The sequence below is a fragment of the Notolabrus celidotus genome, chromosome 5 (assembly GCF_009762535.1).
Source record: "Notolabrus celidotus isolate fNotCel1 chromosome 5, fNotCel1.pri, whole genome shotgun sequence".
Taxonomy (NCBI): Eukaryota; Metazoa; Chordata; class Actinopteri; order Labriformes; family Labridae; genus Notolabrus; species Notolabrus celidotus.
The window spans coordinates 32762153-32775309 of record NC_048276.1 but is presented as its reverse complement, the minus strand read 5'-3'; the positions used below and the strand labels follow the sequence as shown (position 1 = coordinate 32775309).

The 13157-nt window shown below is 40.6% G+C and overlaps 1 protein-coding gene across 1 annotated transcript in view; it reads left to right on the top strand.

Moving 5' to 3' along the window:
- Window positions 1-13157, top strand: part of LOC117813176 (F-BAR and double SH3 domains protein 2-like) — a 34531-nt gene that overhangs the window by 4938 nt on the left and 16436 nt on the right. Inside the window, exons 3-5 of the mRNA XM_034684298.1 lie at window positions 4957-5002; window positions 12189-12265; window positions 12818-12962. Of these exons, the coding sequence (XP_034540189.1) occupies window positions 4957-5002; window positions 12189-12265; window positions 12818-12962 (268 nt within the window). The remainder of the gene's footprint in view (window positions 1-4956; window positions 5003-12188; window positions 12266-12817; window positions 12963-13157) is intronic.

Genomic DNA, 13157 nt, shown 5'->3' with positions numbered 1-13157 from the left:
ACATGACTGACTTGATTGACAGGAGGGAACACTGTAGCTATTGGCTAGGAGGCTCAAAGCCCGCCTTTTTACCTCACACTTGCTCGACAGAAGTTAGGATGAGTTCAGCATATCCAATATGGTTTCGCCGAAGATTGGCTTCAAAACAGCGCTTCAGAACAGATGGGTGATGTCATGGATACTATGACCATTATTTATACAGTCTATGGCAGGGGTTCCCAAAGTGTGGGTCTGGACCCCCTGAGGGGTTGTGAGATATCTTCCAGAATTATTATTATTATTTTTTAAAAGTTGTCTAAAAATAGTAAATTTTATGCATTATAGTAAAAAAATATAAAAAAAACGAGTAGATGAACTTGAAATAAAAACTTGGAAATAGAAAATGTAATGAGTTTTCTGTTTTTCTTTGTTGCCAGATGACTCCTAAGTTTAGGGTTAGTGAACAGTTAATTATCAAAAGCATCAGTAGCAGAAGGTTAATGATAACGGCACAGGAAACAGCCAAATACAGTTAAGCTTATTTTCTGCAGACCAGTTAAATGAAGCCACATTAAATCACTTTGAGGGACAGTGGGGGTCGTAAGTCTTTGCCACCTAAGTTTGGGACTCCCTGGTATATGGTATACATACATATGCAAATAATTCAGGCTTTACAGTTTTTGAATTCACCACTCTGTACACAACTTTAAGAACTTTGTTAACAATTACCACCTGCTTAAGAAAACGCTAAATACGTATGTGGACTAGGCCCGTGCCTGCTGGGTTAACAAATCCAGTTCATCAGCGGCATCAAGGACCACTACCAAAATGAATCAGCATTCAGACTGCTCTGTATGAGCTGAAACAGATATTAGATCTCAAGTTGGGACAACAAAGTTAACATTTTACCTGTTATTTTTTGTATCATATTCTAGTCCAGGGGCTCCCAAACTTTGCCATGCCAAGGATCCTCATCAAGCATCAGCTTCGACAAACCCCATGAATCAAACATACAACTTGCTGCACCAATTCATGCTGTTGCAGGAATCATTCCTGAATAATTATACTGTAGCCTCTGTGCATGGTGCATCTACTTCACCAACCAGTGCCCTGATTGTTAATAATCTTTATTCATTCATTTCATTCAATGTTTTTCTTTTCGTAAACAGTCTTATATCATTTTTCTGAGAACACATCTGGACACATGATGGGCAGTCTGACTCGCTGTAGTGAATCCATACTTACTGTGTAGTGGCTCAGACCAACAAGTGTTAGCTGCCCGGGCTGGCGGTTTTCGTAGTTGTGGCTGTGTTGGAGCTGACTCAAGTCCAGTATGGAGGCCTGGTGGTCTTTTTCTTTTAAAGAAAGGTTTCCATTTTAAGAGGAGGGAGGGAGGGAGGGAGGGAGGGAGGGAGGGAGTAATGAATCACTTACTGATGTATCAATAAAAGAATATATGCTGCTCTGAAAAAGTAAAAGTCATATCCTCAGCTTTTATTGGCAGAAGATTGAGGAGCAAAGAGATTCCAGATATCTCTTATATTTGGGTTAATGTGGCGATTTCAGTTTTTCAGTTGAATATTCACGTAGCAGTTAATTTGAGGGTGAAACCTTTTTATTCACACTTCTAATTAAAAGAGAGACAGTTTAGGTTATCCTCCTACATCATAATGCAGAGTGTTTGATCGTCCACGTGAGGCTGATATCTGGTCTCTGTGTCCTGGGACTGTTTGAGCGTTGCTTGACCAGGTTTTCTAACATTTGAAGAAAAGTTATCAACGGCAACCTGAACTAAGAAAAGAGTTAAAGTGTTCTCACAGTCCAGGTAAATACTATGAACTGAGACAGACAGACGGACGGCCTTAGCTCTGTGATCAGATGCATTGTAAAGGTTTAAAAGCTAAAGGTTGTGGTTGTGTTTTCAGCCTTAGTGTCGGGTTGAGTTGACAGCCTACTGGCTCCCCACTTCCTGTCTGTGGTTGGTGGCAGAGCTCTGAACCTTTCAAACAGCTGGAAGTTAAGGTCATAGAGAGCTGCCAGATGTTCAGGCTGCCTTGAATCTGTCGCCGTGGGAGGCTCAGTAACATTCATCTCCCTGAAACAATGTGCAACTCGACATGCATTGAATTTGTGAGGGTCACTCTCCCTGATCCCGACGAGAAGTGATTCAGCAAACTGGAAACTGCTTCTGCTTGTCAGCAGAGGCTGCTTTTGGGAAAATGACAGGAAGTGAGTAATGGGGGGTGCTGGAAGAGAGGGAGCCGAAGAAATGCAGTGAAGAGGAAGAGAGGGAAGCTCCCAGGAAGTAAGGCAGATTGTTTAGAGCCGGGTGGAGCATGGCAGTCAAGTCTCGACATGTTTAATGACTTAATGATGATTTTGCTGCAGTCACATTTTTCCCAGGGCGCTGACCTCGATGCTTTTCTTAGACGTTTGTACAAATTCAACTTGAGAGATTGCTAGCTGTGTTCCTGTCGCTGTAAATCAGCTCTAACAGTAAAAATAAGAACAATATGTAATGACATGCCTCACATTTTTCAGCCCTTTTATGATTTGCATCTGTGTGTGTGTGTGTGTGTGTGTGTGTGTGTGTGTGTGTGTGTGTGTGTGTGTGTGTGTGTGTGTGTGGTGTGTGTGTGGTGTGTGTGTGGTGTGTGTGTGGTGTGTGTGTGTGTGTGTGTGTGTGTGTGTGTGTGTAACCATTCAAACATTTCCAGATATTTAAAAACATGAGAAACTTCTTTTTGTTCCTCTGTAAAACTCCAAAGTGTTTGTTTTTGAAACTCAGTTTTTCCAGTAACATGTAGTCAGATGTTGGCCATGTATGTTCACACGCACACGTAAGCACGCAAACACACACACAAGCACGCAAACACACACACACACACACACACACACACACACACACACACACATGGTTCTGATTGTGAACACGCCAAGGGAAACTTAGAATAGAAAAGGCAACCAGAGGAAGTGCCTCTCCAACAGTAGTCTCTAATAAACGTACTCCACTTAATACTACAGTGAACTACATTTCCCATCAACATCAACCTTACTCTGTGAAAAACGTGCGTTAAACAACTTGAATGTTTTTGATTTTGTAGTGTGACGTTCAGGAGAAAGAGGGATTCTAAAACATGGGATTTCATAATGGTTTCATTAGCATTAGCTCAAAGCAGCAGCAGGTTTGAAGGAGATGAATATGGAGGGACGTTTAAACTTTCCAGTGTTGATATCAGCAGAGAAGTGTTCCCACTTTGTGCTACACTAAGGCTGCACAACAAATAGCCAACTTCATCATTATCTGAATGTCACAGGGATGGATTTTTGACGATATTCGATATGCCTCTATTTTCAGACTCATTTTGGTCAATACAACAAATACTGATATTTACTCACCTTTTTGCTTGTACATTGTGCCTGTTACTCTTACTGTGACAGTCTGTTTGTTCTAGAAACAGACATAAAACAAGACAAATAACATTATATTCTACCATAACTGAGAACTGTGTTCTTTTGTTGCTGTTCAGGAAGACGGTTCTTCAGATGCAAAATTAAGTTAATTGTTAAATGTGTTGTTTTGCTTTTCCTGGAATCACCGGTGCTTTTCAAGCTTTGCAGAGACCTGTTCTTCTATCTGTTTCCTACTCTTCAAAATACTTCAATACAGCCAGAAAGTGTGTGTTAGCCATAAAGCATCTTTCATACAAACAGAAATTCAAAGTGCTTTACATCGTAAAAAAACAGAAAGGAAGAAATAGTGATACAGATACTGTGCCTTATAATACAAGCATTTGCAAACACATTACAAATGTGTGAATTGCATACAATAGAAACGATATTTCTCGATATAGATATAACATGTTTGATAAAAATGTGATATATTTGAACCTGTAGTTACACCCCAAACCACTGGAAAGGGAGGGGGAGCTAATGTGTCTTAAACGCTAGTTGCCACCCAACATTAAAAAGAATAAGACGACAGCATTGGACAGCTGATCATATCACAGATTAAGAGGTAGGTGGGCTTAAAGACGTTTGTTGTAAATTTAAATAAATTGTGCAAGTTACCTCAACCTGAGAAAAATTTGAATCTACAACTAAAACTTCACAAAAATCTCATCTAACATTAAAGACCTGCTTCCTGTTAGCACTGTCAAAAATGATGGATTCAAGAAGCTTATCAGAAAAGTGAATCCAGATACAACAACTGTCTTCAATTTCCACTTGGGGTCAAAAATCTGCCTATAAATTTAAATGCAATAATTCTTTGATATTTATCGTGATAATTATCTATATCGACTGATATGAAACATTTTATCGTGACATCTTTGTCAATATCGCCCAGCTCTAGGTACGAGAAAGGAATATGTAATCAAACATTATTCTTGCTTTCCCAGCATGTGCATTTTATCTGGTAGGTGGCAGAATGTGTGTCCATGTTTTCACAGTCAGATGAAACTTAAGCTATTTTACAGCCACTCCCAAATGATGCAGGTTTTCTTTGAACACACATACTGTTTGAAAGAAAGCTCTAGGTCCGAAACTGCGTGATAATGAAATGATTAAGAGGAAGATGGTTAATCAAATTTGGTTGGCATGCTTGCAAAATAGGGTAACAAACATCTTAAATCACAGCTGAATATGTAACTACGGCACAGTCCGTTCTAAAAGTCAATGAAACATCTGAAATGAAACCTTCTTGTTAATCTTAGATCAGATTATGACATGGGATGAATATGGTAAAGAAAGATCACCACACAGAAAGGCCTGCTGGTGTACTCCGCCCTATCCAAGGAAAACTGGACTTTCCGTCATGGAGGAATAACCATCACCCCAAGACTATGATAATAACACATATGTGAAATACTCTGAATGTTGTCCTCCTCTTGTTTCATAGATATATTGATTGCTGTCTCATCTATGATCCAATAATAATATGGTATCATTAACATCCTCTGTTTTTCTCCTCTTTAGGACTTTCAGCCAGAAGAGGGCTGCTGTAGAACGAGACTACGCCCAGGTAAGTAAATCTTAACTCTCTGTCCTCTCTCTCACAGCCCTTCTGATGCTCGTTAACACCATCGCTCCCCTGCCTTGTCATTTGCGCTTCTAAAAATACGCTCCGTTTTTACTGTCCTCCAAAGACACCATATGACAGTGAGGTTGAGGATGTGGCCCTAAGAAAGCTCTTTATTCACTTGTGGCCAGAGAGCTGAAGCAGCCGCAGAAACAAACACCACAACAGAAAGAGAACCATGCATTGATGACCCTGTGGCTGGTTTCCTCCTCGCTGTGTTGTTTTTGCCCGCAGCTTCCTGGAGACGTCAATCGTCTGTCTGAAAAATCCCGTCTTTGCCTCTTTGGCTGTGTTCAGGTTTTGCAGCCCGGTGAGGAATGTCCACCACCACTGTGAAGAGAGGGGGCCCGTCTGTAGATCCAACTAGCATCCTAATATGTATGTTTGCTCATGTGCATCTGGTCCTGAAGGCTGGTTTAATGAAGCTAGACAAAACAAAGTCTTAAACGAGCAGAACAAACCCAACCAGGATTGATCTGTTTCATTAAGCCGACCGGGAGATAATGAGACCGTGCTGACTCCAGTGTGGTTTAGAACATGAGTCTGAAACCAGAAACTCTGTACAAGAAGTGGACATGACCACTGTGACAGGATCCAAGTGGACTACTGTTTTGGAGCTTTGAGTTATGTATTTTGGCAGTCGCCTAGGACTGTCCAATAACCACAACATTGCAATACAGCACTATTGACAAACCAACCACAGGGAACGGCAAGACACTGCCACAACCTCTTGTTCAGTCTCTCTTTTTGAGGCTGTGCCCGTCTTGTTCTACACTCAGAAACTAACTAACTAAACTAACTGCATCCATAGCTCCCTCTTCTCTTCCACTGCTTCAGAGGTTCAGTCTTTGTTTTTGAAAAGGGAACAATAGCAGCCGCTCGGGTCACAGGAAAGAAAAAGTTAATGTTGCAGTTTGGGAACACTTTGGCTCTGATGATGAAAAATGAGAGGAGGCTGAATGCAAAATCTCACCACAGAGATCTCTGCAAAACATGGATATACACAGAATGGTTGATGGGAAATGTAGGAAAGAGAGGGGGGGAGGTTGATCACAGGGAAAGAAAGTAAGTTAAACCGTATTATGTATAATTATCTGCTTAACCTGCACAACACAGGTGCCAAATGTATCACCATGGGTTTTAAAGTTTAAGCAGACACTGGATGACTGTGGCCTGTCTTACCTCTGGATCACACAGCAGTGTAACAACAGTAACTGGCTTAGACGAACTGTTGAACAGAGGCTTAAAGATCAGTTTCTGCAAAAGTGGCAAAGTGAACTGGATAAAATCATCATGTGATTTATATGTACGATTTAAACGAGACATAAAACTAGAAAAATATTTGTTATTTGAAAACCAGAAGTAGAGACAGGCTATCTGTAATTTTAGAATGAATAACACCAGGATACCTAAGGTCACTGTAAGGTATAAAGGCCTGGATAGAAAAGATAGGATTTGTAACCTCTGTCACGATAATCGTGTGGGCGATGAAACCATATTTTGTTTGAATGCAGGAGCACAAGCATTCTGAATAATACAGAGAGAGGTTCATACTCAGGTATTAGTTCAAACGTCCCTCTGTGTTTAAATTAATTCTACTTTTGCAATCAGATAAGCCGAAACTTATCTGTAAATTAGGGGCTTTTCTGAAGAATGTCCTTCCATTGTTTAAGTAAGATCATGCCGTGTGCCATCATTATATTGTTTTGTTATTTTTAATTTATGTTCTGCGGCTCCATATCATGTGATCATCACATTTAATGAAATGAAATGAAAAGAGAGAGCGAGGGATGACATGCACCAAAGTGCCGAGTATTGGAGTTGAAGGGCACAGGTTCTGCTGAGATAATCCTGAGTCCCAAATGTGCAGATTTTGAAGGGTCATCCATTCACTGATCATCCAGCTATCAAAGCAATCATCCCCCTCACCCCTCCTCCCAGCCCCACGTCACAGAGCAGCTCCCACAAATCACGTCAATGCCGAGAGTCCGGACGGATGAAGTCTTTCTACAAAATTCCCAAGTTTCCCAATACAGCTTTAAAAGCAACAGACACAGATGCCTGAAAGCTGCTGGAACATCACATCTGGTTGACAAAAAGATGTCCGTTTAGCTTATTTGTTCATGATTAAAATCAGGATGAATGAAGACATTTGTATCATACCACTACCCTAACTCACAACAAGGGGAATTCCTCCTCCACTACAGCCTGACCAGCACCATAAGAGGCTGTGTCGCAGCATCCTGGCCTGACAATGTGAGTCAGGTGTGGAAGTTTCAGTGACACATTCTAAGTGAACTTCCTGAAGAGAAACGTACTCTGGTTTCCCTGGTGAAGTTGCTAATCCTACTTAATTTAATGTCTTCTTAAATGCAGTACAGCTTGTACACACATGGGATCAAACATGAACTTTACGTTGATTAGACTCATTCTTACCTTGAAATGTACAAACAGAGATCACTCTCTAAACGGGAAAAGCTAAAAAAAGAAACAACCCCTGTTGTTGAAAATCTCTGACACCTGTTTGTACATTATTTATATTGGTTGACTGGCTCCATGTATTCATGTCACCTCACATAAAAGATTCACGCCTCCTCAGTGCGAGGAAGGAGGAGTAGAAACGCTACACTGAACTCTGCACAGACGGGAACCAAAGAGAGTCGTGAAAAACATATCTGCAGCTCTGACTATCCTGTGAACCTGTGCAACTACGGGGACTCAAATTTCATGTTGTACACACCCCCCTCGACTGATGTCTGATTGGCTGCACAGTCCATTTAAATTATGGGCATGTGTCTGGCAGCTGAAATATCAGTGTACTTATCAGTTTGTCTGTAAGCCAACTCAGAGGAGATAAATGGGAACAGTTTGAAAGTATTTTCCATCATGGCACATTTTAAGAGCAGGAAGGTGTCAATCAACCTTTGATGGTTATTTAACTTGCATGTATCTGAATGTTCTTTAATTAAAGTGAGACTGTGAAAAAGAACAGCCAAATAAAGGTGTGTGGTTCTCCAGTAGAGAGCCAGCGTCAGCCTGCAGGCTAGCCTTTGTAACCTAGTGCACATGTGTTTTATTGGATATGCATGCCCAAGTTATACCCGTGTTTTAAAAGTCAGATTATGTCAAACTGAGCTCTGCAGCACAGCTCGCAGTCTTTTATAACTCATCATCATGTTGTGAATCCTCCACAGGAGTCGTTATAAAAGCTTGGGTTCTTTTATCTCTGGTCTGATTGTGTTTGGTGTGTGTTAGTGTTCGTCTCTGCAGTTTCATCAAACTTACATTATCAATCCTCCAATCACTTTGACGGACGCAGGTCTGTGATTGTTGCACTGAAAATAATCAGCAGTTTCTGAGGTGGGAGTATTTGTTGCATGAAGTGTATGCTGCATGGTGTTTGGACTGTAAATGCAACAAATATAAGATATATGAAGGCGCCCACTTCGGCCTTTAGGGCAGGGGTTTGTAAAGTGTGGGTTGGTATGTAAATAGTTCACTGTATACTATAAACTTATTTTAACCTTAACTAAAATTCCAAACTGACTTTCCTGTTGAAGCTTACACTATTTAAAGGACAAAGCAATGTATTGATAAATGGATGGATGAATTGATAACTGAAATAATCCTTATCAGAGAGAGCCACATGTAGAGCTGGGAGATATTGAAAAAGATGTTTTCGCAATAACGTTTTTCATATTAGTCGAAAAATTCTAATGTAATCTAATCTAATCTAATCTAAGGTAATAGTTAACGCAGAGTCAGCACAGTGTCAGACTAACGACTCTGCTTTGAGCTGGTAGGTTTTGAGTTTTCTTCAGCATCGCTGTCGCTTGTTTCAGCTGTGTTTACATTTCGCTCCAAACTTATTTAAGCCCCGCCTACCTCTCACCCTGCGACATGTTTGGCTGTTCAATGCCATCTTCTACTTCTGTTTAATGTTGGGTGGCAACTAACGTTTAAGGCTCATTAGCGCCCCCTCCTTTTCCAGTGGTTAGGGGGTTTAATTACAGGTTTATTTATATCAATTTTTATGGAACATTTGTTATATTTATATTGAGAAAAATGATGTCGCGATAATTATCGTTATCGAATTATCGCCCAGCCCTAGCCACATCAAAGACATGTGTGGGGTAATGGTGTATGGGCTCAGTGCTGTGATTTATAAATGTAACGGGTGGGACTTATGATGTATACTGTTACAGCTGAGAGTCAGGCTCTGGACAATCTAACGATCATTTACTCTCATAAAGTAGAAATACCATAACTTTTTAACTTTAATGTGTGGATTTAGACTGTTAATGGGAATATAAAATGTTTAGATATTGCTTTTGGATGTGAGATATCTATAAGGAATAGGACAAAGGGGTTAATGCAGACAGTACTTGGATTATGAAATAATGATAATTCAGCTCTTCATTGTGGGCCTTGGTCTGAAAGGTGTTCTGTGTGTCTGGGTTATGCTGGCTGCTGGTTATGTGATCAATTAGACACCCGCTGCCAGTGGCTGAATCAAAGTGGGTCAGAGTGTCTCTGGAACACTTCGTTCCCTTTGGTCACACCCGCTGCTTTTTGTTTTTTTGATTCTCCTCTCTTTACGCGCCTTTTCTGGGTCTCTTACACCTGCAAGCTGCTTTAGCCATCAGTCAATTACTATTCAAATCACACAGTGTGATAAAATGTCCTCCTCTGTGCGGCTCTTCCTCTGCCGTCCTCGCATCCCTCCTCCTCCTCCCCTTCCCTTGTTCCATCACAGTATTCAGGCGTGTCCGCTCAGCTAGCTCAGTTGGCAATCCTCTCTCTCTCTCTCTCTATCGGAGTTCCACAATGGCGGGGTTTGTAGCAGCTTTGAAGCTTTGGCACCAAGTTCACCACTGATCAGACCAGTGAGTTCAGGGCCCGTCTATGCTGCGGACAGGGAGAGGATAGATGGGCTGATTTCATTGATGGCTGCTGTTTTAGGCCCTAAGCAGGAAACAAAGTAACAAACTGGAAACAGAAAGTGGGGTGGTTGACTTTTTTGAGTGCAAGACTATTTTTTGAAGTTCTGATCTCTTTATTCCCTCTAATAATAGCTCTGCTCAATTTCTTCTTACTGGTTATGGATGGTGGTTTTATCACCTGCCGTATTGGCTCTAATTTAAGACATTTCCCCCCTTTAAGACTCACTTAAAAAAATTTAAAATAATGATTTTAATCATCAATAATGATAAAATAAATATTTTTAATGTATTTGAAAGTAAACGACCACATTTAAATGGAAATTAATGTTATCACGTGTGCAAATAAAGCACCTAGGGTATCAAAATAACCTGCAGTGTATCAAATAGATGACAGCTCTGTTAATGAGCAGACCTTTGATATGTTTTTCATTTTGAAACAATTCTTTTGGGCTCGCCATCTTTGGACATTGAACTCTGTGAGACCGTACTTCTTGGCTGTTCACAGCTTTAATAACCATTGTCTTAAGAAAGGCATCATAACTCGGCCTCAGTTTGGGTCAGCTTTTAAGCACCTTAGTTCACCGTGTCTCTCCATCCTTCATCCCCCTGGCATCGTAGCAGTGAGTGACGCTTAGCCTTGGTCATGAAGGGTACACTCCCTTTACAGATAAGTGGCACCATCTGTTGTGTTGAACATTTACAATTACGGAACCCTGAATATTTAAGACAATGACACTTTATCAGATGTATTTTTGAGGGGGGGAATGTGTCTAATATTTGAGTCAGTGCAGTGATAAATGTCTTGGTATTTTGTTTCCTCTGTCTGCATAAAAATGTATTTTATTTAAGCTGGAACAAAATCCCTTGTCTGTACTTTAGCATTGTTTACTTGTTGAGCTGATCACACAAATCGGAAAATTACAACAATATTCAAATCAAACACTCACCCTGTAAACATGCATGAAACAGATTACTCAGAGCAATTGGATTAAGGTGGTAAACCACAGAAGGACTTAACATGTCCTCTACTTGTTGTTAAACCTGTGCACTGCCCCACCTCCTGCCACATTGTTCCACTCAGTCAAAAAACACTGATGTTGTTCAGTGTGTGAGGTGACGCTGTATTATATGATGTACCACAGCATTTTAACTCTGCAGCAACAGACAAGTGTGACTTTCAAATGACAGATTTGCTTGAAATGGATGCAGAAGAGGTTGAGATACTGTAACTTTGCGTCTCTAGCACAAATGAGGCTTCATTTGAAGGCAACAGCACAGTTTCTTTTCATGAGGCCCATCCTGCCTGATGAAATATCCATGCTGTTCAGTTTATAGGCCGAGGATTTCTCATTTGTTTCCACTTTTTTACATAATTTCTCTCTTCATTTGAGTAAAAACTAAATCATTGTGGTGATGATCTTGTTGTTCCAACCATCTTTGAATTTAACTGTTTTTTTGATGTAAACTTTGGAGCCCAAACTTTCAATTCACTACAATACTGAAACCGTATCTTTTAGTCTTGCCAACAGCAACCCATTGACGACAAAATGACGTGTCACTGTCAGGACGACGCTAACAATCCATCAAACAAACAAACTCTCTTTCCTTCATTTTAAAAGAAGTACATGTCCCTCACACAGCAAACACATATCCAAGAACACCCTGAGCCTCTTCCTCACATCAATGTTAACTGTGTCCTGATATTTTAGTTCTGCAAAGGTTAACCTCACTGCTGGACGAGGTGCAGGACTCTGGTATCCCCTCAGGGATGAATGTGGTCTAAATAAATCACATTTTCTGCTAAAAATGAACCCACGTCAGCATTTAACCCAAATATGATCCAGCCCCTGAATGAGAAGGTGAACAGGTCCATGCAATGCTAATGCAATGCACAGCTTAATGCAGCCACATTTAACTTATATTAGGTTGTATCTTACTTCCTGTGTCTGATATCGATGCCGATGGAGATCTTTACAGCTAATGAAGAAAAGATGTAGTGTTCACTGACTTTGCTCTTTCTATCCTTCTGTCGTCATGCTCTGACTGCCTGGTGGTTTATGGGACAAGGTCAGGCTGGGGCAGACTCCTCCAAGCATGTCCTGTGTGAAGATGAGATCCAGAAAATGTGTGTTTGTGTCAAAGGTGAAAGGTCATCCCTGTTTTTGTCTCTCCTCTTCTTTTTAAAGGCCCTCCAGAAGTTGGCAAACCAGTATCTAAAGAGAGAATGGCCCGACAGTCTCACAGAAGATCAGGCAGATCACAGGTAACACCTCCGTCCACACCCCGGCCCTGCATGCTGTTGATCTGGGTTTTAAAGACATCAAAGTAAAGCTGAACAACACAACTAATGTGAAACCAGATGCTGTCTATGACTCAAAACACAGAGGCCTTGTGCAGTAATGTGAAAAGAATCCGCTCAGAGTGTTTGATCCATTTATGAACCCGTCTCAAAACTTTCAATCCCCTGCAGGATAGTGCTCTGACTGAATCCAATCAAATGAAAGGATTACATATTGTATTTGCAGGATAATATTAAACTGATTATGTTTCATGTTTAATTATTTTTTATACAAAACAAGACATCTGATGAGCTCACCTCAGGATGTTGGAAGCTATAACATCCGTCTTTCAAATTTTCTGACATCTACTTGTAAAAAAGTAAAATCAATAAGTGGCAAAAGTCATTTTAGGATGATTTAGTGATGAAAATAAACCTATATGTTGGATTTACTTAACTCAATGTCACGCTGCTGCCTCCTCTTCATTTGTTGCTAAGACAGCACTGATTTGTTCTTGTGTTTTTTCCCGTGTTCAGGAACATGTATTGTGTATGGAAGGCCTATTTAGAGGGAACGATCCAGGTCACACAGTCCAGAATAAGCGCCTGCGATAACTACAAAGTCCAGGTGGCGGATCCAGCCAAGACGGTCAGACTGCAGAAGGACCAGCAGCTGAGGAAGGTAATATGGGTCAATTTTACAACTCTGCTCAGGTTTGGGATGTGTGCAGGTTTTTTTTTTTTTAACACTAACAGTGGTACATCTCCACTCCACTATTGATTTTCACATTCTTTCTTTTAAGAGAGATTAAAGCTGGAGTAAGTGATCTATTGTACGAACATTTTTGGTTATTATTGTACAAGTAGTGCCAACAAT